General features: G+C 35.3%; 1 protein-coding gene across 1 annotated transcript in view; it reads right to left on the reverse strand.

Annotated features, from left to right (window-relative positions):
• LOC145783989 (complement receptor type 1-like) overlaps positions 1 to 20,686 on the reverse strand; it is a 41,885-nt gene extending 21,199 nt beyond the window's left edge. Inside the window, exons 1-10 of the mRNA XM_082595749.1 lie at positions 20,587 to 20,686; positions 19,981 to 20,066; positions 6,473 to 6,568; positions 5,959 to 6,073; positions 4,392 to 4,523; positions 3,318 to 3,410; positions 2,746 to 2,883; positions 2,255 to 2,381; positions 1,164 to 1,361; positions 194 to 391 (exon numbers count right to left, since the gene is read on the reverse strand). Coding sequence (XP_082451875.1) covers positions 194 to 391; positions 1,164 to 1,361; positions 2,255 to 2,381; positions 2,746 to 2,883; positions 3,318 to 3,410; positions 4,392 to 4,523; positions 5,959 to 6,073; positions 6,473 to 6,568; positions 19,981 to 20,066; positions 20,587 to 20,686 — 1,283 coding nt within the window. The remainder of the gene's footprint in view (positions 1 to 193; positions 392 to 1,163; positions 1,362 to 2,254; positions 2,382 to 2,745; positions 2,884 to 3,317; positions 3,411 to 4,391; positions 4,524 to 5,958; positions 6,074 to 6,472; positions 6,569 to 19,980; positions 20,067 to 20,586) is intronic.
• Positions 20,687 to 26,228: the final 5,542 nt, after the last annotated feature.

Here is a 26,228-nt window from a genome sequence, read left to right on the forward strand (position 1 = left end):
TTAATTACAAAAAAAATATTTTCAAAAATCTGTTTTAATGTAGTTGCTTACACTATATTTCATACAATTGTTTTAAAGCAGCTTCATTATTTCTTTGCAAATTTGTAGTATATGCCTTAATAAAAGAAAGAATCAAAATAAACTATCGTAAGCACAAAATTAAAATGTTTGTCAGTATAGTTCAAGATCTTACAGGCAAAGGCTTCCTTCAAGATTCTCATCTGAACAGGTCACTTGGCCGTTTCTGGGATTAGAATGAGGAGGTTTGCAAGTGATTCTTCTGCAAAGAGGAGCAGGAGAGCTCCACAATCCTAGACTATCCCCATCAAAATCGTCTCTACAGGTTGAGCGAGGCCTACCTTCCAATGAGTATCCAGGCAAACATGTGAAGCTGAGGAGCAGATACAAATAATCATGCCACATTTGCATTGACTATACCACTAGCTTTAGTACTTGAGCAATGTACTGCTTATTTGTTTGGTGTTTCTGAACAATAATGAAAGATTTTGCAGTTACAATTTTCTGTCTGCAGAAACGTATTTGTGATTACTGGGTTTTAATAGGAATAAAAAATGAAGTTGACCAAATGCGTGTATACTGTATATGGCTAGAAATCGTGGTATGCTATAACCTTGCCTGTATATACGATTAACGTTGACGCAGTATTACAATTTTACGTTGTTTACGTTTTTTCGACAGTAAATTTTATAAATTGAACGGTATAGTTTTGAAATGCCTAAGTGATATAGTATTCGTAGTAAACAATGTGCTTGCAAATTACGGTTAAGAAAAAGAGCTAAGGTTCAATCGCAATTTGGTTTCACAAAAAAAACATGATTTCAAGATTAGGCTAATCTCAATGTTTAAATAGTTTTTCTTCCGTTAACATGGACATTTTATGGCTTAGACACTTTTAAAACTGCATGCATCAATTTAAATTAGAGTCGTAGCTAACAAGATTGCCCCATAAAGGGGGGCAATCAATTGACAGAGAAAAAATATATGAAAATATAAAATAAATTAAAAAAAAAATTATGCTGACCAAATTAATTTTACAAGTGGGCGGGTACGTTCAAACTATTTTTTTCTTCCTAGCCTCAGAATGGTTGCATGCTGGTTGAAATAAACTACTTTGCAATCACTGTTAACACTGAAAACCTAACCTGCACACACTTCCTTCCAAATTAGAGTTCGTGCACTCAACTTCTCCGTTTCTTGGATTTCTATGCGGAGGGCGGCATTCGATTTTACGGCAAGTTGGAGCAGGAGAACTCCATTCACCCTCTGCATCCCCATCTCCGTCATCCCGACATGTAGATGAAGGTCGACCAGCCAATGTATAGGTAGCATCGCAAGTGAATCTGTAAACAATAACACATAACCATTTTAAGACGTCAATGAACCTCTAAAAATTAGACGTGTTTTGTGAAACAATCAGTACTCGTGCATTTTCTTCAGAAACGTTTTAAAATTATCACAGCTAAAAAATTGATTTCTAATTAACTTTTCTTTATATAAGATTAATCTTTCAAAGCTAATAACAAAGATAGGTTGCTTATATTGGAACGACGCAATTTCAAATATTAGCAACGTTCCAGTGAAACTAGAAAGAAAATTTTAGAGAGGAAAAAGCAACTGTTGGGGGGGGCAAGAGTATTTCAACATGAATTACAATGATATGAAAACGTTGTAATAGTGTTAAAACATATTTTTGGGGGTAAGCAAGATAAAAATTTTGGGAAGCGTTTGCCCCTCCACTCCCCCCCCCCCCCCCCCGTGGCTACGTCCTTGTAACATTTCCTGTGAGTGAAACGTTAGTTAAGGAAACAAATTTGTGTTTGTATCTTTCTTAGTCATTAGATGCATATCACAACTTCCGCCAGAAACAAAAACGATTGATGCTACTAACAATAATACTGAATGTTTTTCTAGCGTTGTATCCATCGCAGAATGCGTGGCTCCTGAACGCTTTACAAAGCAGACAGTGCCAATGCAGCCTATGGAGAAGCAATTGAGTACATTATTATTACCCAAATCTATTTTATTGCTGAGTGCTTAGCAGGATTAAGATTCAGTACCACTTTTTAAAAAATTTTGCTAAGACCCGACAGAGTAAACCCATGCCTACCGATTCAGAGGCGAATACACTAACCATTAAGCTAGCGAGCCAATCAAAATGTGGAAATTGTCACGTCAAGTCTCTTCAGTGTTTTCATTCAGTCAGGAAAAAAAGAATAAGGATTGCAAGACTTACCGGCAAAAACTATCCAAGTTGTTTTCATTGGAGCACGTCACTTGGCCGTTTTCTGGGTCACTGTGCGGTGGATTACATTTCAAAGCAACACAAGTAGGAGGTGAATCACTCCATCTCATAGTGCTCACTGACGGAAAGAAAACAACAGTTTTTTTTGTTATTACATGCCACATTTCAGTAGTTACAAAATTAATGGTTGGATAAAAATCTATTCACTTAATGCTAACTAAAGAAAAGTGTAGAAAGCGTTTCAAGTTTCACTTATACTCACATAGCCTTCTTAGGTAGATGAAGTACATTTTGCTTTCTGTTTAAATAATTACCGTATATGCTGCAAAACTTTCCAGTAACCAATTAGCCTAAATTTATTAGGCTATTACCGTAAGTAATATGACTTGTATTCTCGTTCGAACATTTGAAAGCTATGCCTTAATAAATGTAAAAAATATGCTTCTGAACCATGGTTCTCTTTCAGGCATTGATTTACTTACGGCATCTCGTCGTTCTGCTTCCTGACACACGGTATCCTTCGTTGCATCGGAATGAGCACAAGCTACCAAGATTGTTTCTGTCAGAGCATCCAACACGTCCGTTCCTGGGATGTCGCTGTATCGGGAGGCAGGACCTCGCTTTATTGAAACATATTTTTTACAGCAAAGTATAGATTAGAATATAGATTGATTACAAAGTAATTTTCTCACATGCAGATATAGAAGGGAATGATCTCATATCACTCTTGCTTTCAAAATTATTTTGCCAAAAAACTAAAATCATAAAAAATTTTCGAAAAAATCCATCATTTAAAAACTTCTGACAACTCCTGGTTACAAAAGCTGTTTAGAACACGTTCTGCTACATGTCAAAAGATCACCTAAAGGTTTGAAAAATTTATAAAAATCCGTGATTATATAAAAAAAAAAAAATACAAAAGGCCAATTCCAGAAACCTATCGCCTGGTTTGGACCAAGTAAAAGGATATTTTAATAAAGCTTCAGTTCCAAACCACGCTTGCATAGAGCATAGTTACAAGAGCTTCTTTTTTCTTGGGAAATAAAGCACTTACGTATACATCGTGGGGGAGGGTTGTTGAAAGCGGCTTCAGTTCCAGCGTCGTTTATTTCGCACACGCTTGAAATTTCTCCGATTAATGAATAACCTTGAAAAACATAGACAATGAGAGTCACTGGAGCGCTTGTCCCATATCTTCCATCCAACAGAGATAGAGAAAAATCTCCTTGTTTTGTACGATAAAACTAAGCACTAGCTGATCTCATTGTTAATCTCAATTGGAGAAAGATAAACCCTTGCTTTCGTAGGCCCAAACGAAGAGGACTACGCAGATGACGACTTATGGACCTGGTAATTATATAATTTCAGGCGAAACTGATCAAAGATCGGTGCGGAACGTCTAGGTTCATGAACAGATCTTTTAGATTTAAATTCTGCAGTTTTAAGTAAGTTTTACGGTCTTGCAATGATCACAGTAAACCTGTTGACTCATTAAAAAAAAAAAAATTAGCGCTGAGAAAAAGTTGCACATTAGGAAGTTATAGCTTTTGCGTTTGCACATATATTTTATCTGCTTGTAGGTTGGACAAGTGTTCGTTTTCTATGAATCAATGATTTGGGTTTCTGTCACCAAAACAATTGTATTGTATTATTTTTGTTTCTCCATGAAATACAATAATTGCTTGTTGCATAGCCACCTAAAGATACGGCCTGATTTGTCACATTTTGCAGAAATTTCCAGGTTTTTCTAACTTTGGGCGAACGTTTAAATAAATTTTTCTAAAAATTAGATTTTTACGCTTTCTTTACTCTTTTCCCCAGATGACACAATAGGTTTTAACATCCTCACATGTTCAAAAACAAAGAAAATTTGATTTTGTAGATTTTAGTCAGATTGTTAATTTTTCAATAACAGTCTGATTTTGCGTTTTTCAACTTACTTTTTCTCATTTGCTACTGCTTCCCCAAGGCAACAAAAAAGTTTTATGTCATTAGGAAACCGCAAAAAGTAAAAACATCTCAAAAATGTCAGTCAAGCACTAGCAGTAGCTGTAATCAAAATTTGCAAAATGTGACAAATCAGGCCGCATCTCCAGGTGGCCTTGCTTTTTGATTCTGAAAAACTCACCAAAATTGCATCTAAAGCGACATAAAGTTCCCGGTACAACAGTATTTTTGAAATCTTCTTCCATGGGAGCACATTCTTTACGTCCATTTCTGGGGGGTCGAATTTTAACACATTCCGGTGGTTCGCCAAGCGCTGAAATAGACCATACAATAGTAAAATAGTTATTTTGTTTCAATCGTGATAAAAAAAAAAAAAAAACTTAAATTGTTTTGATTTGATTTTGTTTGGAGATGGTGGAAACAGCTGATCGATAAGTGCCAGTAAAGTGAAAACAGTTAAACAAAATGAAGAAAATCATGCTTTCAAATTTATCAATAAAATGTTGCTTGCTTGTGGGTGAAATGCTCATATTTTGTTGATATTTAATACATAAATATTATTTTTAAGTAAATATTTTCACCGCAAGTACATTGAAGAATATTTTAATTATTATCATTTTATTTTCTCTTTTCACCACAGCAAGGTCAGTACAGTTTGTTGTGATGCTTGTTATTTTGCATACAGCAGGTTGCTGCGTGTCTTCTATACTCTAGTGTTTCAGGCGGCTAATAGCAGGCGATGGAAATGAGTTTTGGACTTCGAGTATAAATTGCTAGAAAGGGTATTTGTTGCTTACATTCAAGCTAAACGTTTTCCACTATATTTTAATTAATTGTTTGCAAAACAATAAATGATAATCAAACAGGATAAGTTTTGCAAAAGATGTGATTAACATTACATGACTAGACAATTTCAATGGTTCCTCCAACACGATTGTATTTTGCAGAAGTCTTCAAAAAGTTATTATTGATATTTTCCTTAAGTTAATTTCTAGGAATTATAACACCCCTGCTTATTAAATTTTCAACAAATACAAGCAAGACAAATTAATCCATCACACGTATCGTATATGCTTCCGCTAAGACAATTTATTTTAGTACCAAAGATGCGAATGCTTTCACTTCAGCGCAACTTTAACGTCGCAGTTGATAATCCCATTCAAAATCAAGAAAGACTGCCATCAAAAGGTGTGGTGAGCTAATTCGACAATAAAGTTTCTGGCGAAGTTATTCTCGTCTTTCGTAATTTACTCTTCAAACCTTGCGCTTATAACCAGCTTACAGTTAGACACGCACATACTCCTACCCTTTACACGTCCAAAACTTGAAAACGTTTTTAATACTATTTGTTGGTGTCAACCCTTTGTTTAATGGATTATCACAATGTGCATTTAATGGTTAAGAATAAAAAAAATACAAACTTTTGCTTCTATTTTGCTATAAATTGGTGAAGGTATTATGGAACTGATCAAATCTCAAAATCTTAAAACTCATCAAGCCTGACTTTTGTTTTTCACAATGTTAAACCTAAATTTAACACAAACCTAGTCCGAGAAACGCTAACCAACTTTAATTTTCTTTTTCAAAAACCATTCAAGCATTGCACACTCATCACAACTGTTCTAGCTAACTGCTTGACGTGGCAGCCTTTTGGAAGTTTCATGACTTTTTGCTGTGATGTTATGAATATAAAAAGCCACTAGGCTGGTATAGTATATTGTAGCCTATAATATGCGCAATGAGTTTACCACCAATGCAGAGCTCAGTGGGTCGATTACAAAGATCTTGATCGCAACAACACCGACAAACTGAGCTTGGCTTCTTCGGATTGCATTGTGATGGAAGCCATGCAGCTCTTGGATTCTGAAACGTAAAAATATTAAACATCAAGTAAGTCTTTATATCGTGTTAAGATTAATCAGTGATAGTTAAACTCTTGGATCTTGTGAACGATACTCAAACAAAGTTCTGTTAAACTTCTGTTGACGCACTGTCTAAAACTTAAATTGTCTGGGAGTTATTATCCTCCTGTGAACATGAAACGCTTAAATGCGATATTGGTCCACAGTAGATCTAAGATAAACTTCCAGATTCCAGGTCCTATTTATTGTAGAGATGATGAGTAGGCTATACAAAATACTACAATTAATTGAACCATGATTAAACGTTTTAAATAACCAATGTTCATCATGGTATCTTCGGTAAGCATTAAGCTCTAAAACAAATTACTAATCACATTTAGATCCCATTCTTCTGACATACCTGAATAAAGTTGTTATCACACGCATGAGGCTGTTTGCATCTTTTAAAGATCCTGTACCCGTCAGAACCTCTTCTAACTTCGCTAAAGCAATATAACTGAAATAATATTTAAAAAGTAAGATGAAAACCAGTGTCAACGACGCATCATTGCAGACTGTTATTGCTATAAAAAAAATCATGCCAGAACTGCTTCACGAACCCTGGCACGAGATTGAGATGACTTGCTTGAGACGCCATGAACCACAGAAGTGGTTATGTGAACACAACCGCAATTTTGAATAAAAATTTGGACAGCCAGTTCTAACTCACATAATTAATTGGTAATTTCAGTTTCGCTGACAAGGTGTTAAGTTATCAAAACAAACTAAAGGATTTCGTAACAAGGTGGTGTTTCAAGCGCTTTGCAAAACTATCCTTTTTAACATTGCTTTGCAATTTAGCAAGTTGTGCTAATTTCAATAAAACTACATCGGATAAACAGTGACAAAATAAGTATTTTTGTAACATTTTTGATGAACACAAACGTAGATCGTGGGTGTTCCTTCTACTGTACATCGATAGAATCCCTAAAGACCAGCTTTTCCTCCACGAATGCACAAAATAGTATGCTTACTAAAATACTAAAAAGTTCATTTGACTAGTAACATTTAATGTGGCATCAGGTCTGTCGCTAGATTCTTATAGGATTTGGTTCAAACTCCTGGGTAACAATTTCTAAGTATTTGAAATCAAGTGATCTCATTTTAAAAGCACACGTAAACAAACAAAAAAAACAGCTGAAGAACGGCATATACGTAGAATGTTTATTTTTCTAAGACCTAAAGTCGGAAAATAAAATTAAACAGTAGTAACTACCCTTGATTATGCATAAGATATTATCTTTGTGAGCTTTATGACTTTGAATATTGGTGCTTAAAATTCGATATGCTCCCAGTGAGTCACCATCAAGATAGTATTATTGAGTTTGACTGAATCGCTTTTGAAACTTTTTATATTATGGTTGGCCGAATTGTAGGTCAACATCATTCGTACACGCCAGGATTCTTGTCATTTGACCTTTTAAAAGCAGTAGATAAACTCCAAGTGCAGTTGGCTAAAAGGTATATTCGACTATAGTCACAACGCTTTACTGTACAGTAGAACAGTATCTTTTACATCATTCAATTACACTTATAAAAACATCTGTAAGGGCCTGATGTTGCTACCTCGAATGTACGTAACATAATAGCAATGATAGAAATGGTACAAAAATAAATTTAGATCGAAGGTGCATGATTATTACTGTTATTAGTTAATACTTAGGCCTACAGGCTACAGCTGCTAGTTCGCTGTTACCTCAATTTCGCAATGACAATACATAGAAATCGTCGCTGTGTTGATGACTATATCATTGAGTAACGGTTGTGCAGTTACATACAAAGAGTTATCAATGTATTACAATGTCAGATGATCATTTTGTATTTCAAGTATTGGTAACTACTATTATCTTGATAAAAAATGCTTTAAGCCAAAGTTTGAACAAACCTAAACGTCATTTAAAATTTCAATTTTTTGCTTCAAACAATTTGTAGGTGTTTTTTCTTTGTGCAGATTCTGTTGTAAGAAGTGGATGTGTTTTGAGCGTGTTCAGGTCTGAATAAAAATGTTTTGCTGAAGTTTTTCTCAGACGTAGGTTAAGAAGCAGTTTGTGCATTGGCTCCACCCTTTTTTCTCCACATGTTAATGGCATGATTAGGCCTGCATGTAAATGGCAAAATGGTCCAAATCATGCAAAACATATTCGTGATAAGTCATTACTTTGCGTAAACCGTTTAATGTTTTTGGACCGGCTACTTCACTTCGCACGTTATTTTAAAAGCTTATTGCGAGCAAACGTGCTGCCAGACGCTTTAACGTTTAATATAATTTTACTACAACGCGTTGTGGGCGGTCATGAAGTGGCTCAAACAATAAAAACGTTATAGGTTTTTGCTTGCAACAATGAATTGCCACTTAATGCGCCACTTTGCACGTTCAAATCTATTTCTGCAAATCTATTAAAAAGTGCAATTTTTATTAAACTCTGAAAACTATGATCCAAATGGTTTTAAGAGTCCAAGAAACGATCTAATTTAATTTGATACTTAACTGCATTATGGACATAAACACCGAGTGAAAAGCTATTGGATTATTATGAAAACATGCTTAGACATATGATATGCTAATGACTTTTCAAACTGCAGACTTGGCGCTTCGGTATGTAGGCTTAGTTACGATTGAGCTTATTTGTAACAAAACAACGTTTGTTAATGACAGTATCAACGATAAAAAATATGCAAACTGCGTCTTGAAAAAGGTATGCTTTTCTCTATACTGTATAACCTGCTGCACGTTCATTTCCCAAGCAAGTTAGCCTGCCGGCTAACTGCAACAGCCATCTCATGCTATGTCAGCTTTAGTAATTTTTCGTTCAGCTGAAAAATACTTGAAGTTGTCTTGTTGTGGAATAGCTCGATGTTGCATCCTTTAAATTTAAAAGTGATTTCGATCTTTTACTGATTTTGATAAATGTGTATTGTCGACTAAGACGATACCTGAACCGCAAGAGCTCGCGGTCCAAATTTTAATTTTATAATTTTTAAATATTCATCAAAGTCCAAAGGGGCACAAAGAGTGCCGTGTGTTCTTTTTTCCCTTTCTTGTAAAACCTGTAACAAATTTTGTTAGAAATTCCCTCAAATATTGAAAAGTACGTTACAGCCTTTTTGCACTGAGTAGGCTATGCAACGTGAAAGAGATTTTTTAAATATAAAAATCTGTTGTATAACATTCTGTAAAACAAATTATCTTGTCTGCCACGATATTTTCAGAAATATATTTATTCTATTTTTACTGAAGAATACTTTTAACCACGCTTTAAACCGATTGCGTTTTAGTGCAAGTTGTTTAAAAAAACATACATTTGCACTAACATGACTTTAATATTCACAGACGTTACGTCATGGGCGTGACCACGATTACTAACTGTTTCCGATGATCCTTAAAAGACTCAGTTCTCTCTTTGCACGTATTTAATCAAAAAGACAACTCTGTTATTCCGTTCTGTGCCAGGTATTGTTTTCAAAATGGGACCACGGTATGACTTGGTGAATGTTGACAAATTCATAGGATTATGTAATAACGGCAGTGATAGGCTACCAGAAATAACGCCAATCACCGAGCCAGAAAATGTTCAAGCAATTCAAGCTCAACTATTTAAACGTATAACAGTTTAAAATACTAAATTTCAATAGAGAATATTTGGCATTACGAAAATATAAGACACATTTTTATTATGTTTCCGTTCTTGTATGTGTTTGCTGTTTCACGTAGTGAGCTAACAGAAGAATTCCTTAGGCTTGATTTTATTGCAAATCATTTTTTCATATAAAAAACTTTCTTTCGTTTCACGTTGAATCGCATTTCATGAAATTAAATTTTGTTTCGTTTCGACGAAGACAATTTCCTTTCGAACAGCAGCCACTTATAACCTATTTTCAGTCTTCAGGTTTGAACTGCGGGTAAAAATTACAAAAAAGAAGGGTCGTGCCCAGTAACATCTATCGAATTGGCCCATGATACAAGCAGGGCAGTTGAGAGAATAATTTGGACCCGGTGTCAATAAGAAACCAGGGCTTCTCAAGCAAAAAATAATAAATGAAAACAAAAGAACTCCAAAGAATATGTGGTGTTTCCTCCTTCTCGTCCCTTCTGGAACAATCCCCGATCCAAAACTACCCCCTGGACTTTCCCACAGCTACAGGTAATGGATATAAGAGAATAAGGATCCGCAAAGACAAGCTGATTTACATTAGTTAACAAACAAAAATGAAAAAAGTAACTTCAAGACATGTAGCTCAACATGCAGTGAAATTAAGATTGAGTTCTCAATAAATGTCATTTGAAGATTAGAAAAAAATAACCAAACAAAGTTAACTGCAGACGGAGGCCAACTCTTTCAGATCATGATTCTCATCGGTGCAGCAAAACGTAGTCACGATTAAATACTGTATTGGTTATACTCTAAAATTGTGGAGTTTGAATTTCCGGGCTTTTATTGCTTTAAAACCAATAACCATGTTAAGCAAAACTATTCAAGTTCGTGAAATCACTATTGCCAAAAAACCTTGGCAGTCTGTTTCATCTTTGAGTGGAAATTTTAAACGAACTTACGATTTGCATCTAAGCCTATAACACAAAATTTTGGAAAACTCAATACAAGCCAAGCTAAACTACTTCCAGAAGTAGAACAATTCTGAAAGCCATTCTAAAAAATGAAAACATGAGATATTTTGGGAAAAAAGTGTGGCCTGTCAAATTTAACCTTAGCGATTTAAATCGTTTTACTTGGGGACTTAGCTTACTGACCGGAGCAACGATATAAATTATACTGCAAATCACTGTTGGTAGGCTACTTATTGTTTGTCAATCTCGGATCAGATCTTCATAAAATAAACTCTTCAATTTTTTCAAACGTTGTGACTCTTGAGTGATTGTGGAACAATCACAAGCAGTCATGTTGTCTGCAACACAACATCACTTTTCTTGCCAAACAGCATTAGTGACCAAACGTTGGTAGCTTTGATGGGAAATTATGTACAATATCAAGTAGAATTGTTTGAGATGTTTGGCAGTGCCAGTGTGGTCCTAGCTATGTTGCTGGCAATTCACTTTCTTCTTCGTAACCCAAATAGCAAAATCTGTCATTTCACATTGATTTAACGTTTGAACAATGTAAAAATGACGGATTTTGCTGTCTGGCAAGTCGTGTAATTGCAGTCATACTGTACCAAAACAGGACATCAAAACAAGTAAAATACTGCTCAATACGGTAAATTATGGTTTTAAGTTATTTTGTAGATACGGATTGATGCTGGCACTGCATCTCTCCGATAAGTTGTTGCAACAGACTAGGTCGTTTAAACACAAGTTTTGAAAATGTGAACGAAAAGCGAATTTGGGCTTTGAACAACAGATCTGCGGGCAGAAGCAAGAGATTGAATTCGATTATAAAAACTTCTTTAACCTTTTCTATTGTGTCGCTATCAGTTTCAATATTGTTAAAGCTATTTAACGGTGATTAGTGTTCAATTACTCGTGCTTGCCTTCTTTTTGCCTCCACAACAATGCTAATTTTTTCTGTTTTTAATGTGCAAGTCCTTTCAATGAAATTGCCGAGAGCAGTGTAATTTTTGTGACGCCAACAAACGATTTTTTTTATCTTGAGATCATTTGAACAATCAAAAGTTTTGAAGAACGCATGCAATTTTAACATCAACAGCCACTTTTAAAAATTTGTGGATTATGACCAATACCAAACTCACAACACCAAGTTTTAGAAGTTTTAAAATGTGGTGAATGTAGGGTTTTTGTTTTGTGGTCACTGAAGTCTGGCCAAAATATCATCATCATCATCATCATCCGTTCAGTCGTTTACGACTCTCGGTCACTCTATACGTCATCTTTCTCCACATCTCTCGATCCCACGCAGCCTCCTTCAATTCATGCACTCCCATACCACTGTCATTTACAATCGTGTCAAGCCATCTTGTTTTTGGGCGCCCCCTTCCTCTTCCTCCGCTCACCAAACCAAGCATGATGTCTTTTTCCATTGATTTGCTTCTCATTATGTGGCCAAAATATGAAAGTTTCTGCCTGACGATTCTAGCTTCTAGGGATATGTCCGGTTTAATTTGTTCAAGAATTTTCTCATTTGTTATTTTGGCTGTCCAAGGAACACGCAGTAACCTTCTCCAACACCACAATTCAAATGCGTCAATCTTTCTTCTGTCTGTTTTGTTCATTGTCCATGTTTCGCATCTGTAAGTTGCAATTGGAAATATTATAGTTTTGATCAGCTTTTTTTTTGTTTCTAATTTTATATCCTTGCTCTTCCAAATGCTATTCATTCCAACAAATGCATTTCTTCCCAGCGCTATTCTTCTCCTTATCTCTGGTGAGTTATTAGAATCCCAGCTTATTTTTGAGCCTAAAAATATGAATTCATTCACTGTTTCAATTTCTTGATTTTCGATCTTGATGTTTATGTTATCTGCTTTACCAGTTGTTATAATTTTTGTTTTTTTATAGGCCAAAATATCAATACAAGATTATTTCACAAATGGTCAAACCAAGATTTTGAGAGTTGTTATTGATGGGAATCTGATACATGACGTGACTACAGTAGGCTATAATTTGTAGCTATAACGGTTGCCTACGTGTTTTATCGCCTGTAATGAGCTTTGCAAACGGAGTGAACTGTGATCAAAAAAAGCCAAATAAAGCCTTCCAATTAAAACTATATTTTTAAACATTACAAATGACAAGGCGTGCCAAGTAACTCATGAATATCAGGTCATTCGGGCATTTACTTCTATAATACATTTTTCTTACCATGAGGAATTAAATTAAAGGCTAGTATACAGTAAACTGAAATACAGAAGTTATGATTGAGTTTTCATATTTTCGTTTCAGTAACGTTAGTTTGACGTTACAGTAATGTAACCTAGAACATTATTTGAACAAAATGAACATCAACGACTGGTAATTCAAGTAGTTTGTCTCATCCAAGTGCAGACGACAGAAAATGCCATTTATAGGCTATTACCGCTTCAACTGTGGGTTGAAAGCAAAGGTTAGTAAAACATGCGGTTTCTGTTAAATTTAAAAAATCGACACAGCCTACACAGAAACGCACACAAATGAAAAAGCAGACCAGTCATTTTTCTGTGGATCTCAAAATACTGCAGAACCGGTTTTTGTGTTTTTTCATATGTCAATATGACGTGACTTCACTATTAAAGGTAAGGTTTTTCGTTATAACACTATTGTATACCTAATATATTGTTATCTGGCCTTTAGATCAAATGAGGTTAGACACGACTATTCCTTTCGTCACAGAAATCAAGTCGTAACGTGATCAGATTTTAATTAAATAAATGTAAAAAAAATAAAAAGATTAACTTTGATTTGTAGCACTGAAGCTACTTCTGTTTTTGCTAACTTCTTGCTATTCGAGATGTGTTTACATTACGGGTCAATCTTCGCAAAGTCTTTCGCACGTTTGCACACGTTGACTTGATGTAAAAGTAGCCGGGTTTTTGTAAACTGCAAGTAAACAGCCTACTGTTCTACCTCCCAACCCCATCCCTTGGTGGAACTGCTAAACCTTACACACATAAACAAAAATCTTGTTTGGAAAAAGGATTGTAAATTGCTCAGCAAACAAACTTATAAAATTTTGTCACATAAATGTGATGACGACCTGGTTTTGCCGCGAATTTTATTTTTGTGATCTCCAAGCTTTGCTATAGAGGCGAAAAATATACAAAAGTGTGCTTGAGAAAAAAAGTATTTTTGAACACAGAACTAAGGAATGTTGTCGATAAAAGGACTAGGGTGAGGGTGGCGATTGACTATACTGTAGTAGACCGTAGGCTACAGTTGTCTCCCAGTCAGTATGAGAACTTGTGCAACTTTTGCGGTGTATATCTAACTTGTACATTTTAAAAATGTATTGTTCTTGTTTCTGACAAATAAACCATTAATAAATTGATTGTTTTAAAAAAAAGTGGAAACACTTTAGTGCAGTTATGTCCAGCCATGGCCACCTGGAGATGCGGCCTGATTTGTCACATTTTGCAGATTTTAATTACAGCTACTGCTAATGTTTGACTGACATTTTTTGAGATTTTTTTACTTTCTGCGGTTTCCTAATGACAAAAAACCCTTTTGTTGCCTTGGGGAAGCAGCAGTAAATGAGAAAAAGTAAGTTGAAAAACGCAAAATCAGACTGTTATTGAAAATTAACAGTCTGAATAAAATCTACAAAATCAATTTTTTTTTGTTTTTCAACATGTGAGGATGTTAAAACCTATTGTGTCATCTGGGGAAAAGAATAAAGAAAGCGTAAAAATCTAATTTTTATAAAAATTTATTTAAACGTTCGCCCAAAGTTAGAAAAACCTGGAAATTTCTGGAAAATGTAACAAATCAGGCCGTATCTTTAGGTGGCCATGGTCCAGCTTAAAATCTATTTGTCAATTTGTCAAAGAGATAGTATGTGGCCATTGAAAAGGTTTCGCTTTGATGTATGCAAAACCTAATACCGATTTGTTGTCACCATCCACAAGCTATATGGTAGTTGAAAAATAAGTTTCCAGAGCATCGTGAGATTCGAGAAAATGTCGATAAATTTAAGCAAGAGATGTCTTCACAGATGTGATATATTTTGCAGGAGATTAGATGGCTGCGTTGTGGAAATTGCTAATACACTAACATTGCAAATTTAAGTTTGTCCGTTTGTTGTAACAGCCACGTTTGTATTTTCGATTGTTGGCATCACAAAGTGTGGCATGTAGCTGGATTTTTAAATTAAAAAAATAGTTTTTTTTGCGGACCATTATAAAGAATCATGCCGGTATCACAAACCTTAACAAACCTTAACCGAGTTATGAACATTACTGTAAGTCAATGATACTTCATGAAATTCATCTGTGGAGTCGAAAAATCATTTCTTGCAATGTTTGATTTGGCATAATTGCTGAACAGTTTATCATATATTCTTTTTGCAAGCTCAATAAAAATTTAACTTTACTTTATAAACTATATAATGAAGTCAGCACCCATCTATGAGCAAAACAGTGAAACAGCCTTTGGTCCAGTGACGCATTTCAGTTGAACATGCATCTGCTCACAAGATTAAACGGCGTGTAGCCTAAAGTGGTGACGATGACATTCTGTTGATTCAAGTTTTAGACCACAAATACAAAATAAGTAGAACTTTGCGGTACAACCAAGACAGCAAAATTCGTTATTTTGATATTGATTCTTTGCCGACGTTCATCTCCAGATGTTGAATCAATGCAAAATTGACAGATTTTGCAGTCTGGGAAAGCACGACGGTGCTGGGTTTATTCGTATTTCAAAATCGTCAACCACAGACGTATGGTTGCCAGGTTAGTGTCTTTTGGTAAAGCTTATTTTGGTGAATGCTTTATAATTTATTTTTTTCTGCGTCTAAGCTGGATTATGTCATTGTATATAAACAATCTTATGATCATCAAAATTAATAACACAAATAGCTCGCACGTTGCCGGCTTCGACAGTCACATTATTTACAATTAATGATGAGTAGAGGGGTTACCTTTTTCGACCATCAACAGACATAGAGGAACAACATCACAATATTTAACATTACAACAAACAAAATTAAAATAAAGCAAACGTTTTCGGCTACGTTTTCTAGCTTGCAGCCGAAAACGTTCGCTTCATTTTATTTTTGTTTGCTATTATGTTAAAGGTTGTGGTGTTGCTCAGCTATGTCTGTTTATGATTACAATAATAAGAAATTCATAGAAAAGTCATACAGTAGCAGTTAGTGCATGTTTTGCTAACGATAACTCAACAGACAAAACCGGTTTTTCCAACTAAGCAATAGACTAATTTAATTTCTGATTTCAAAACGATATTTACGAATGTTTGCGGTAAGTAATGAACTGAGATGCAGAACCAAATCGTTTGCTGCCAAAACTGACAAATGCTAAAAATGACTAGATAAAATTTTCTTGCAATACAACAATGATATTTTGTATAAATTGTTGATTCAAATACAAGTTGCGTGTCTTGGAAACTACATCTTCAACTCAGACTTGTCAAAATTGCACGCATAGGAACGTTCAGTGGTTCTCATAAAAGGCGCGCTACTAGAATAAATTTATAAAAGTAGTAGGTCAACTATAGTATGCTTATTCACATAAAAGCGCACATGTGTTTTTCAGGACACTCTTAATATATTGCGGAAAGTATTTGAAAATGCCACATTTGCATACAAAAAATATAAACGCTTTGAAATATTAGAACGCATTTTTTACCGATATTTTTTAAGTCATATAACCCACAAATTGTTCAAACCTAGAACAGTGCATAAGCACTTGATAGAAGCGTTCGATTTATTACCCTGTAAAAATTTAGAAATTAAAGCAATAACCAGATTATATTTTTTAGCCTTACTTCATTATTTAAACATCTTCTGGCAACTCCAGTACGAAGACAAGCCGCGTTATCTCTCTTGTTAAAACAATGCCAGCAAACCAACCCTGGAAAACAATATCTCCATTAAATGAGCTAAAAATCTGCTTTATTTCCAAAGTGTAAGTTAAGAAAGACATATGTTGCAGCGAATACCTTGTCTGCCAACTGTGTTATACATTTTTTTAATTTAAATGTTACAAAAAAAGACTAAAAAAACATCGAGATTCTACATTGCATGTTGCACCATCATAAAATCAGCTCTGAAAACATAGTTTAGTCATAACTTTGAATTTGACCTTTGCAGATCATAGTTTGTAGCGCACCAACTAGAAAAGTAATGACGGGTTAAGTTTGATATAGAAATGCTTCTTCAGCATTTGTAACAACAAGGGGAAATCAAATAGTATTTCTCAACACGAAAGTAGAAATACAACGTATGATTACTTTGCTTTTTTCAAGTTTTTTTTTTCTTCTCTGAGTTAACCGTGAAACCTTAGCCTTGTCAACGTGGGTAATTTGACATGTCCAAACGTAAGTAATTTCGTAAGGTCGATGGTATCTCAAACGATATGTCAGTCGATATCTAATCAGCCCTTACACAAATCCATTGATACCATCACAGCACATCTTGTACATGTATGACATTTACGATCAAAGTTTGAATAAACACAATATTGTTTCAGTGAAGGATGTCATTTAAAAGTGGACCCAGACAAAAACTTGATTAAATGAGTGGGTCAGATAGTAAGCTGCAGCAGCTCTGTGACAGACTTAAAGGGCGTGAACGCAATACGCTTTAATTTGTTACTTTCACCTACCTAAAGAGCTAAAAATTTAACTTTGGCTATACCTAATTTAACGTCGATTCTTAAGTAATGAGTTGTCTATTATACCTCTATTTCTAAGTAAGTTTTTATCCTAGCAAACATTCTTTTTTGAAATATTTCTGGCTAAGCGTTAAATCGAATATCGTTTAGTCTTTCGTACATCGAAACTTTAAATTTCTATACTGCAAGTATAGGCCTATACTGTAATTAACAAACACAAAGGATTAAAACTTTTAAAAAAATATTTATGAAAAGCTGTCTTTTGAATAAAAGACTACCTCAAATTTTACATGACTGTTTTAAATCCCATTTGGTGATCGTTTTATGATTTATTTTTCTTCCAATTCAGCCTGCCTGTTCTGACGATAAAAAAATGTTAAAAGAACATAAAATTTATCAAAAAAATACGTTAAAAACCTAAATAATAATAATGAACTTCAATAAAACTATCGCTCACCATTAGCGGTCACAAACACGGTCAAAAGAACACTAGCAAAGAAAGCCTTCATGTCGTTTGGGGATAAGAAGTATCGACCAGTCAATCTTCTTAAACTGAAATGTCTGAGTGGATTTCTTCTTTATATAGAAGTGAGTGTTTCACGGGTTTGGCCAAAAGGCACAAAGCTTTGCTTCTGCCATTTCCGCAGCCACGTTTGTCTGCGCCAATCACAGAGCCCGAATTGTAGACTCGGGACTGTCTCAGAAGACACACTGTTTACCTTAGCTTTGTAATTTGTCATTTAAGTCTTGTGGTGCCTCAAACATTTGCGGTGATGTTGTAGCTTTGGTCTTTATGATATTGTCACTACAAGCAATATTTTCAACTGTTATACCTTGAGATAGTACGTGACTTTCTTTCTTACTAACTGTTTGTTTCTACAATCGAAAATTCATGTATCAAATGTTTTATAAATATTACTTTAACAAAATATCTTTTCATATTTTCAACATAACGTTAAATCATTGGCAATTCGAAAATCAGAGTGAAGCCAAGAAGATGAAGAAACAATACGGTTGCAGATTTTGATCAATTCCTGAGATCAATTAAAAACATAAATATACTTAAGCTGCGTTTTGGCATTGATAAAAATAATTCATAATGCGGTATTAATAAATATGTCAACGCCTGATTAGCATATTGAAAAAAATAATTTAGCTAAAAGCAAGGACTCTGCCAAACTTTGAAGGACATCCATTAGGGATACTTCTATTCAGATCACGCCGCTTCATGTGAAATTTTTCCATGGTGAGGAGCAATAAAACATGTTGTGTAGTAAAAAAACAAGTTCCCAGCCTCAAAGAGTTAAGTCTCAGCTTATGTACCGGTATGTGGGCTTTCCTCACAAGAAACGTGCATTATGTTGTTGCAAAGAAGATGCATTTTATTTAATTTTCGGGTCAGATGACTAGAAGTCCTCCAAACCGCTACCAGAACGGTATATTTAAACCCATTGCAATAGTATGTGATCTAATCCGTGACGCGACAATTTATCGAAAGACAAATTATCGAACGACAGTTCATCGAACGACAGTTTATTGAAAGACAGTTCATCGAACGACAATTCATCGAAACGACAGTTTATCGAAACGACAGTTCATCGAAACGACAGTTCATCGAACGACAGTTTATCGAAAGACAGTTCATCGAACGACAATTCATCGAAGGGGCTAGGGGCTAGAGGCTAGGGGTTAGGGGCTAGGGGTTAGGGTTAGGGTTAGGGGTTGGGGGTTAAGGGGTAGGGGGAGGGTTAGGGTTAGGGATTAGGGGTTGGGGGTTAAGGATTAGGGTTAGGGGTAGGGTTAGGGGTTGGGGGTTAGGGGTTAAGGGTTAGGGGTAGGGTTAGGGGTAGGGTTAGGGGTAGGGGTAGGGTTTGGGGTTAGGGTTAGGGGTTAGGGGTTAGGGGTTTGGGGTTGGGGGTTATGGGGTAGGGTTAGGGGTAGGGTTAAGGGTTAAGGGTTAGGGGTTAGGGGTGGTTAGTGGTTAGGGGTTAGGGGGGGGTTAGGGTTAAGTTTTAGGTTGGGGGTTAGGTTTTCGATTAACTGTCGTTCGATAAATTGTCGTTCGATAAACTGTCGTTCGATAAACTGTCGTTTCGATAAACTGTCGTTCGATAAACTGTCGTTTCGATAAACTGTCGTTCGATAAACTGTCGTTCGATAAACTGTCGTAGTACCGATCTAATCAGTATTTTTTATTTTTTTTTGCAACACTGATGAGACTCAATTATTATTTACAACCATAGGCTACATTGTTTGCTCTTTCGGCAGTCGAATGACAACATGTACATTACGAATATAAGTGACTTTTGACAACTGATGCATAACATTTAGTGCAAATAAATTAGCAACAAATGCCTATTGTTGTCATTACATGCTTTTGTATTTTAAATCCAAAAGAAAATATTCAGATTCCCAATCTATTACAAAACCTGGCCTCAAAAAAATAATTTTTTCTGCTCTCAAAAGACTTTTTACATTGGCGGTGAGCTCGTTAATTAATCTACAATAAAATATATTGACTTGAGCGTTTAAAAGTTTATTTCCAGCAAGCATCAACTGATCAATTACTAATAGTTCGTCATCAGTAACAAATCATCCAAGACAGCCACTTCATCTGGTCCAGATCTTCACCAGATCGGGTACAGATCTGACCAGATTTTTACCAAATTTGAGCCAAATAAAGTGGCTGTCTGAGCATGGATTTGGTGACTTGTAATCTGCGATAGACGGCGTATAGCTCATTATCACATGGAAATAGTTCCATAACATAATGCAGTAAAAACTAAACTTTTGTGTTTTGAAAAGTCGTCAAATGTACCTAGAAAAATATTTTCAGTTGCTTTATTTTATTTCGCGGATGTTTGAAATGATTAGTGTTGAATAACAGCCTATTAAATTCAGTTCAATTATTTTTTCATTACTGAAGCAAACATGCAGAGAATAAAATCATAAACACATTGCACTTTTAGCATGAATTGTGTGGACCTACCGGTAAACGCAACGGGAAGCCTAGTCAAAACCAGGAGCTGTCATGTCACACTGCCTTACCTATTTGGACTTGATTACAGCCTTCGTCTACCACTCTAGCATATCTTAGTTGGCGTGATTGGATGGCCGTGGGAGAATTTTTACAGTTAAAATTCATCAGGCCGAAATCAAGTGATGAATAATGGAAACTGAAAATGATGTAAGCAGCCAAAGAAAAATGTAAAACCAAACCAGTCTGTTGCATCCAACCTGTCGCGTCTGTGAACGTTACGCCAGCCAGCGCGGTGTGCTCACGTTTTGGCAAGTTCCTGCTCTGAGCATCAACTGAACTGTCCAATCTACTTCCCATTTTCAAGATTGATGTTTATCGCACAAAGCTGTGCTACAGCATCAAGTCACAAATGTTTCTCAAGTGTCAACACACCGGTGAACGCATTCGGTGTAACGCAGGCGCGCAAGCACGTACAGATAGCCTAGTTTTGTTCTTATTGCTGTGCAAGTATTGAGAAACAAAATCATGCAGAACAGAACAAGGCTCAATGCATTGTTTCTGTATTCAAACAGTTTTTTACTATTTGCGTAATTCATGTCCAATGTTGCATATGCCATCAGTCGGGGATCCAAGAGGGGCGATTGGGGCCCCTCAAGGCTACTTTCTGGATCCGCCTTTGTATGTCATTAACCAAGACCAAACAAAAGATAACTTTTGTGGCATGGTTCAAAAAGAAAACATAAACAACTTTTACAATTCGACTTCTTGCAAGTTAACAGACCAATTTAAAGTAATCGCTATCTTGAAATCGTGCAGATAGCTCATTCCTCCCAAAAAGCTTCGTCTGCTTCAGTCTTGTGGGCTTCGGCAATCTTGCCGTTCTAATGACATGGTATCAACTACCGCATACCGCTGTCTTGTAGAAAAATAATCATCAAATGTAACTGGTACGAATGTGCTTGATTTCTGAAGAAAGAATCACTCTAATACTACTGTAAACTTTGGCTTATGTATCTCACCAGCAGAAGCCGAGGGCATTGTAAATTAAATTTTATATTTAATTAATTACAGAGCTGGACACAAACCATCTGAACAGAGATTGGAAAGATTCATCAGAAGAATCAGTGCTATAAAAGTTCAAGCATCCACTCATGTTGCACTGCTTTCTTCGAACAGGTCATTTTGTTCACACGGTTAGTTAGATTTCTTTCAGCATTAACACGGGCACATGCGTATTTTTAATTATTCGGAATGCTTCTTCATCTGCACGGTTGCATGTTTTTTTAGAATAAATCACAACTTTACAACTATATCACCTTGAATTAGATTTTAACTTCAAACTGCGGCATCAGCTAACGAAACTGATACACTTACAGTATTTAAGGTAGGGATGAAGAAATGCTTCCAATAAAACGTCACAATATATCTTCATTAAATTTTTCAGATAACAACTTGTAACTGAATACCGAAAAAATCTTTTGTAAGGGAAAGTTACGATTCAGCTGTTCAGAAACTGCTCAAGGCATGGTTGTGTTCCTGAAATGTTGAAGTTTATCACAACGTATAGGTTATCGGTTTACACTAACTTGTTCAAAATTTATCTTCTTCACACAAGTGTTAAATTGTATTGTAAATTAAAATTGAAAGTTTTAGATTTCTAAATTGTTCCAATGGTTAGAAAGAAATCGTTGAATGTGAGTTTACCCTGTGTGGATGTAATTGACTCTTGGGTTGTTTTTTTGTAACAAATAGAAAATAACACAACTATTAATGAAAACTATTGTGTACTTAGATAAATTACGTTTAATTTATGTAGTCTGCTTGCACCCACATCCTACATCGTTTGTTTTTTTGCTTAGGGTTTTGTTTCTTGATTTTGTTTTAGGCGCAATTTCATATTGTAGGGTGATTGCCTTCCTTATATACCATGCAATCGAATATTTTTCTTTGTGTTGCATCCTACTGTATTTATGTAATAAATCACTCAGTTTGATCTGCAGAAACGGTTTGCTTGGATAACAATACTGGTATGGTTAATTTGTTGTCGTTCTAAGTTACAACGGTTTGGTCTTTTAGGGACATGAGTCATTTTCATTTTTTATGACGTCGCTACTTATTATTCAACTTATTCTCACTGCCATATGCAGAAAAAGGAAAACGTTTTTAAACTGTACGGCATGACCGACATGGAATCGAACCCAGACCTACAGCACTAGAAAAGAAAGCGATAAGCACTGGGCGACTGACCTGGTCTTGGCCTTCTTTCAACAACTCTTTGCTTGAGGTTAAAAACACAGCAAAAACAATGTTGTAATAATTAAGCATCCAAGTGAAATCAATAAATAAAACGTGTTTGTATATACTGCGACAAGTCAGTTTAAGCACAAACAAGTTTGAGTTGGTAGCGAGCGTATATGATGGTCACACTTCCTTATAAGGCTGCGTCTATTGAAATCGCTCAATTAATAATAGGTATGTGTCTATATATTTAAGTTGATCTACAGGTTTATGTATAACGTTTAACGCTAATCAAGCTTGTAGACTAGAGTATATTTTAGCAAGCAAGATAAAAAAAGCAAAAAAAAAACTCACAAAACAAGTTTTAAGAGAAAAAACAACAAGTGGAGGCTGGTGTGACAGGACACAATTATCACGGTTCTACTGATTTAAACGAAAAGAAATACGAAAAAGAAACGTAATAGTAACGCAATTGTACCGACTAAAGTCACCAGAATGTTAATTTATATCATTATCACTGTCCCACAAAATCGCACAATAATTACATCTTAGCGCAGAAGTGAACCAAATTTGAAATAGTTTCATCTTGAGGTGAAATATTGCAAAACTGCATCACCTAACGTAAAAGTGATCATTTTCTTTGTGTAAATACTGTCACAAACAAGGTATTACTTTTGCAATTTGGCTCCAAAAGTAAACCGGGCAGTTTTTGTGATACGATCTGCGGTGTGTTCTATAGAAAAAACTTCAACTTATCTTCAAAGTGTACTGTAGGCATCGCACAAAGCTGCAATATTTTGGTAACCAAGTTGAAAACTTTTTTTACCATTTATTCTTGGATTACAACAAAGCAAAGACAATGGGTGGGGCAACGACAACTCGAAATTTGTTTTGTGTTTCTGCTGTTGTTTAAAGAATGAATTTCATTGTTTTATTTTGCTTGAGGACATTTCATTTAGCTATAGTTGCTTTAGTCAGATTCAATCTTCATAGAAACCTAAATTTATAACTGTAAAAATTAGAAAAATATTGTAAACTATAGTTATTTTAATGCGTACGCACTTTTTACACGAAATTTAAAAAAATGGTAGGCTACAAAAATAATATCATTCTCAGCATTCTTAAAGCAACTTTAAATTTTAGGATTTTTTTTTAGCTGGTAACCATGACTTTTCCTGAAAATCAACAATTTGTATTATAACTTTTCCAAGCAGCTCTAGTTCGGCTCTCGAGTTGTGCGCTTGAGCAACGCATTTCAGGACTGCTCTCCATTCAGAGGCACATAGTCGTTGGAATAATTTCCCTGCAACAACACTTCGACCTGCTATCGGAAAGACTTCACTCTGCCAATTTCGACAACCGGGCCTGCGTCAGTGGTGTTAAGCCTCTGCAAGTATGTGAAACTATCAGAAATAACCCATTAGAGGCCTTGTCAGTCCGAGAATAAAGATTCAACACCATCCACCAATCATGTAAAAAATACGCAGTGTTAAAGGGTTCATTACATATTGTAGTTTTTTTTTAAAAGTACACATTCCTTTAATTATTTTTTCCAACTAAATTAGTGAAAGACATTTTTTGTATTTATGTGGACTACCTTAAGGAACAGCTGATCTTTTAGTGTTTGGCAGAGATTGGAAAGTTGAATTTACGACTGCAAATTGCGCAAGAGCTCATTCTTCGCTGCACAATTTGACTCATACAATGACGCACGCCGAAAACTATCAAAAATTTGTCATAGGGTCCGGAGTATGCCAAGCGCATGGCACTGAAACTATTTCAATTTTTTAATTCTGTCCCAACGTGCAGTTGTGAGTGGACAAACCACACTTTCACGGTCACACAGACCCGCAGGCATAATGTGCTCTGCTGGTCTGGTTGCTTGGAGTTGATCAATCGATGGTTTCACACCCTTTTACGAAACTTGACGATGTGAAGTAGCCCTTCTTTCGTAGCATTTGTTCTCCCCTTAATTACATTTGCTAGTTCTGTTGTCTGATATTTAGGATAGAAATCTTGAAATCTTTACTCAATGTAGTGTGCAATATTTGGAATACTTTCTAAAAAAATAAACTTCTTTATTTTCTATACTTTTCTATACTTTTCGTTTCTGTGCTAAAGTATTTTCTTTCTTAATGCAACTTTCAAATCGTTTTTTTTTTAACTTAATAACGTTAAGAAAAAGATGTACGTGTTCAACTCTGTAACAATAATTCAAAGCATAAGAAAGGCTTCTTTAGACAAAGAGGCGGCTATACCGTATTAATGATGCACAACATCCACTTGAAGGGGTCTCTATCCTCCTTTTTCATGATAGCCCAACTTGTAGTTTGAAGCTAAGCAACGTTGCTGTCTTTCAATACTAGATAAATCTGTACTTGCTGGCAAAGTGCTAATTTTCTTCATTTCATCAGATAGCTGGGAGAGGCAGGCCATAACTTTCTATTAATGTTGATCATTTTTCAAAAATCTGAATTATTTTGCGCCAGCAACTCATTAATCGCCAAATCATATGTTGTTTTGCTGGCAACTTTTCAGTTTTGTGAAGACGAAGTATAGTAATGGCTCAACTCTGGTAAATGCTTGACAATCAGCGCTGTAAAATAGTTTGCAAAGAAAACAGACACAAAAACAAATAATTCACACATCCACAACTGAAGCACTTATGGTAATGTATTTAGAAAGTAAAATAACTTAAAGCAATTTAGATTAAAAATGAATAGTTCATATGCAATCTGCCAACAATGAGTGCATCTAATATCTGCATATGCGATACTTCTTTCTAAGTCTCACAAGCAAGCGAGAGAGTGAGTGAGTGAGTGAGTGAGTGAGTGAGTGAGTGAGTGAGTGAGTGAGTGAGTGAGTGAGTGAGTGAGTGAGTGAGAGTGAGTGAGTGAGTGAGTGAGTGAGTGAGAGTGAATAGTAAAGCAAAGATTTTTTTCAGTCTATGTTAATTGTTAAAGCTTGTCTCCTGTTGCACATTCCAATGTAAGGTACTTTATTTAAGGTAGCTATATACACTGAGCAAATTGGTATAGCAGGTAGTAAAAATTCATTGTAACCTTTCCTGTAAAAGTTAAAAAATAATCGTAATGACAAAAAGATCACTTGAAAAATGCAAAAAGAATTACAATTGCACAGCCACAGAAAGCTGTGAGTTAGTTCACTGACTGTCACATATCTTCAACCTACTACATTACCATATTATGAAAGCTACACACAAAATACCTATGGATCAAGCTATTCATAAAAAACGTTATTGTACATAATTATTTTTTATACATTTTGTTTGAGAAATTAAAAAACGAAATGCGTATTTTAGACAATAAGTTGCCTTATTCCACACAAAATAACATTGCAAGGGTTCAAATAGTTATTCTACGTCCATTTTTGGTCTTCAACTTTAATAAAACGCAAATTACGAAACTTTTACTATCGCACTTTTCATGAAGTTAAGATTAATTTTTTTGGCGCGATGTTCTCTGTATGTCAGTATGATGAATGTGAGAATATGGCATTGCATATTGTGAACGTGACAGTGCAAAACCTGAACAGAAGTTCTACATTACATAGCTTGAGAGGGCGCCACTTTGCTTCTCCGTCCTAGATCAATAAAAAATATTTTTGTTTGGTTGGTTGAACATGATTAGCCAGTTTTTTC

The sequence above is a fragment of the Aplidium turbinatum genome, chromosome 15, assembly GCF_918807975.1.
Source record: "Aplidium turbinatum chromosome 15, kaAplTurb1.1, whole genome shotgun sequence".
Classification (NCBI taxonomy): domain Eukaryota; kingdom Metazoa; phylum Chordata; class Ascidiacea; order Aplousobranchia; family Polyclinidae; genus Aplidium; species Aplidium turbinatum.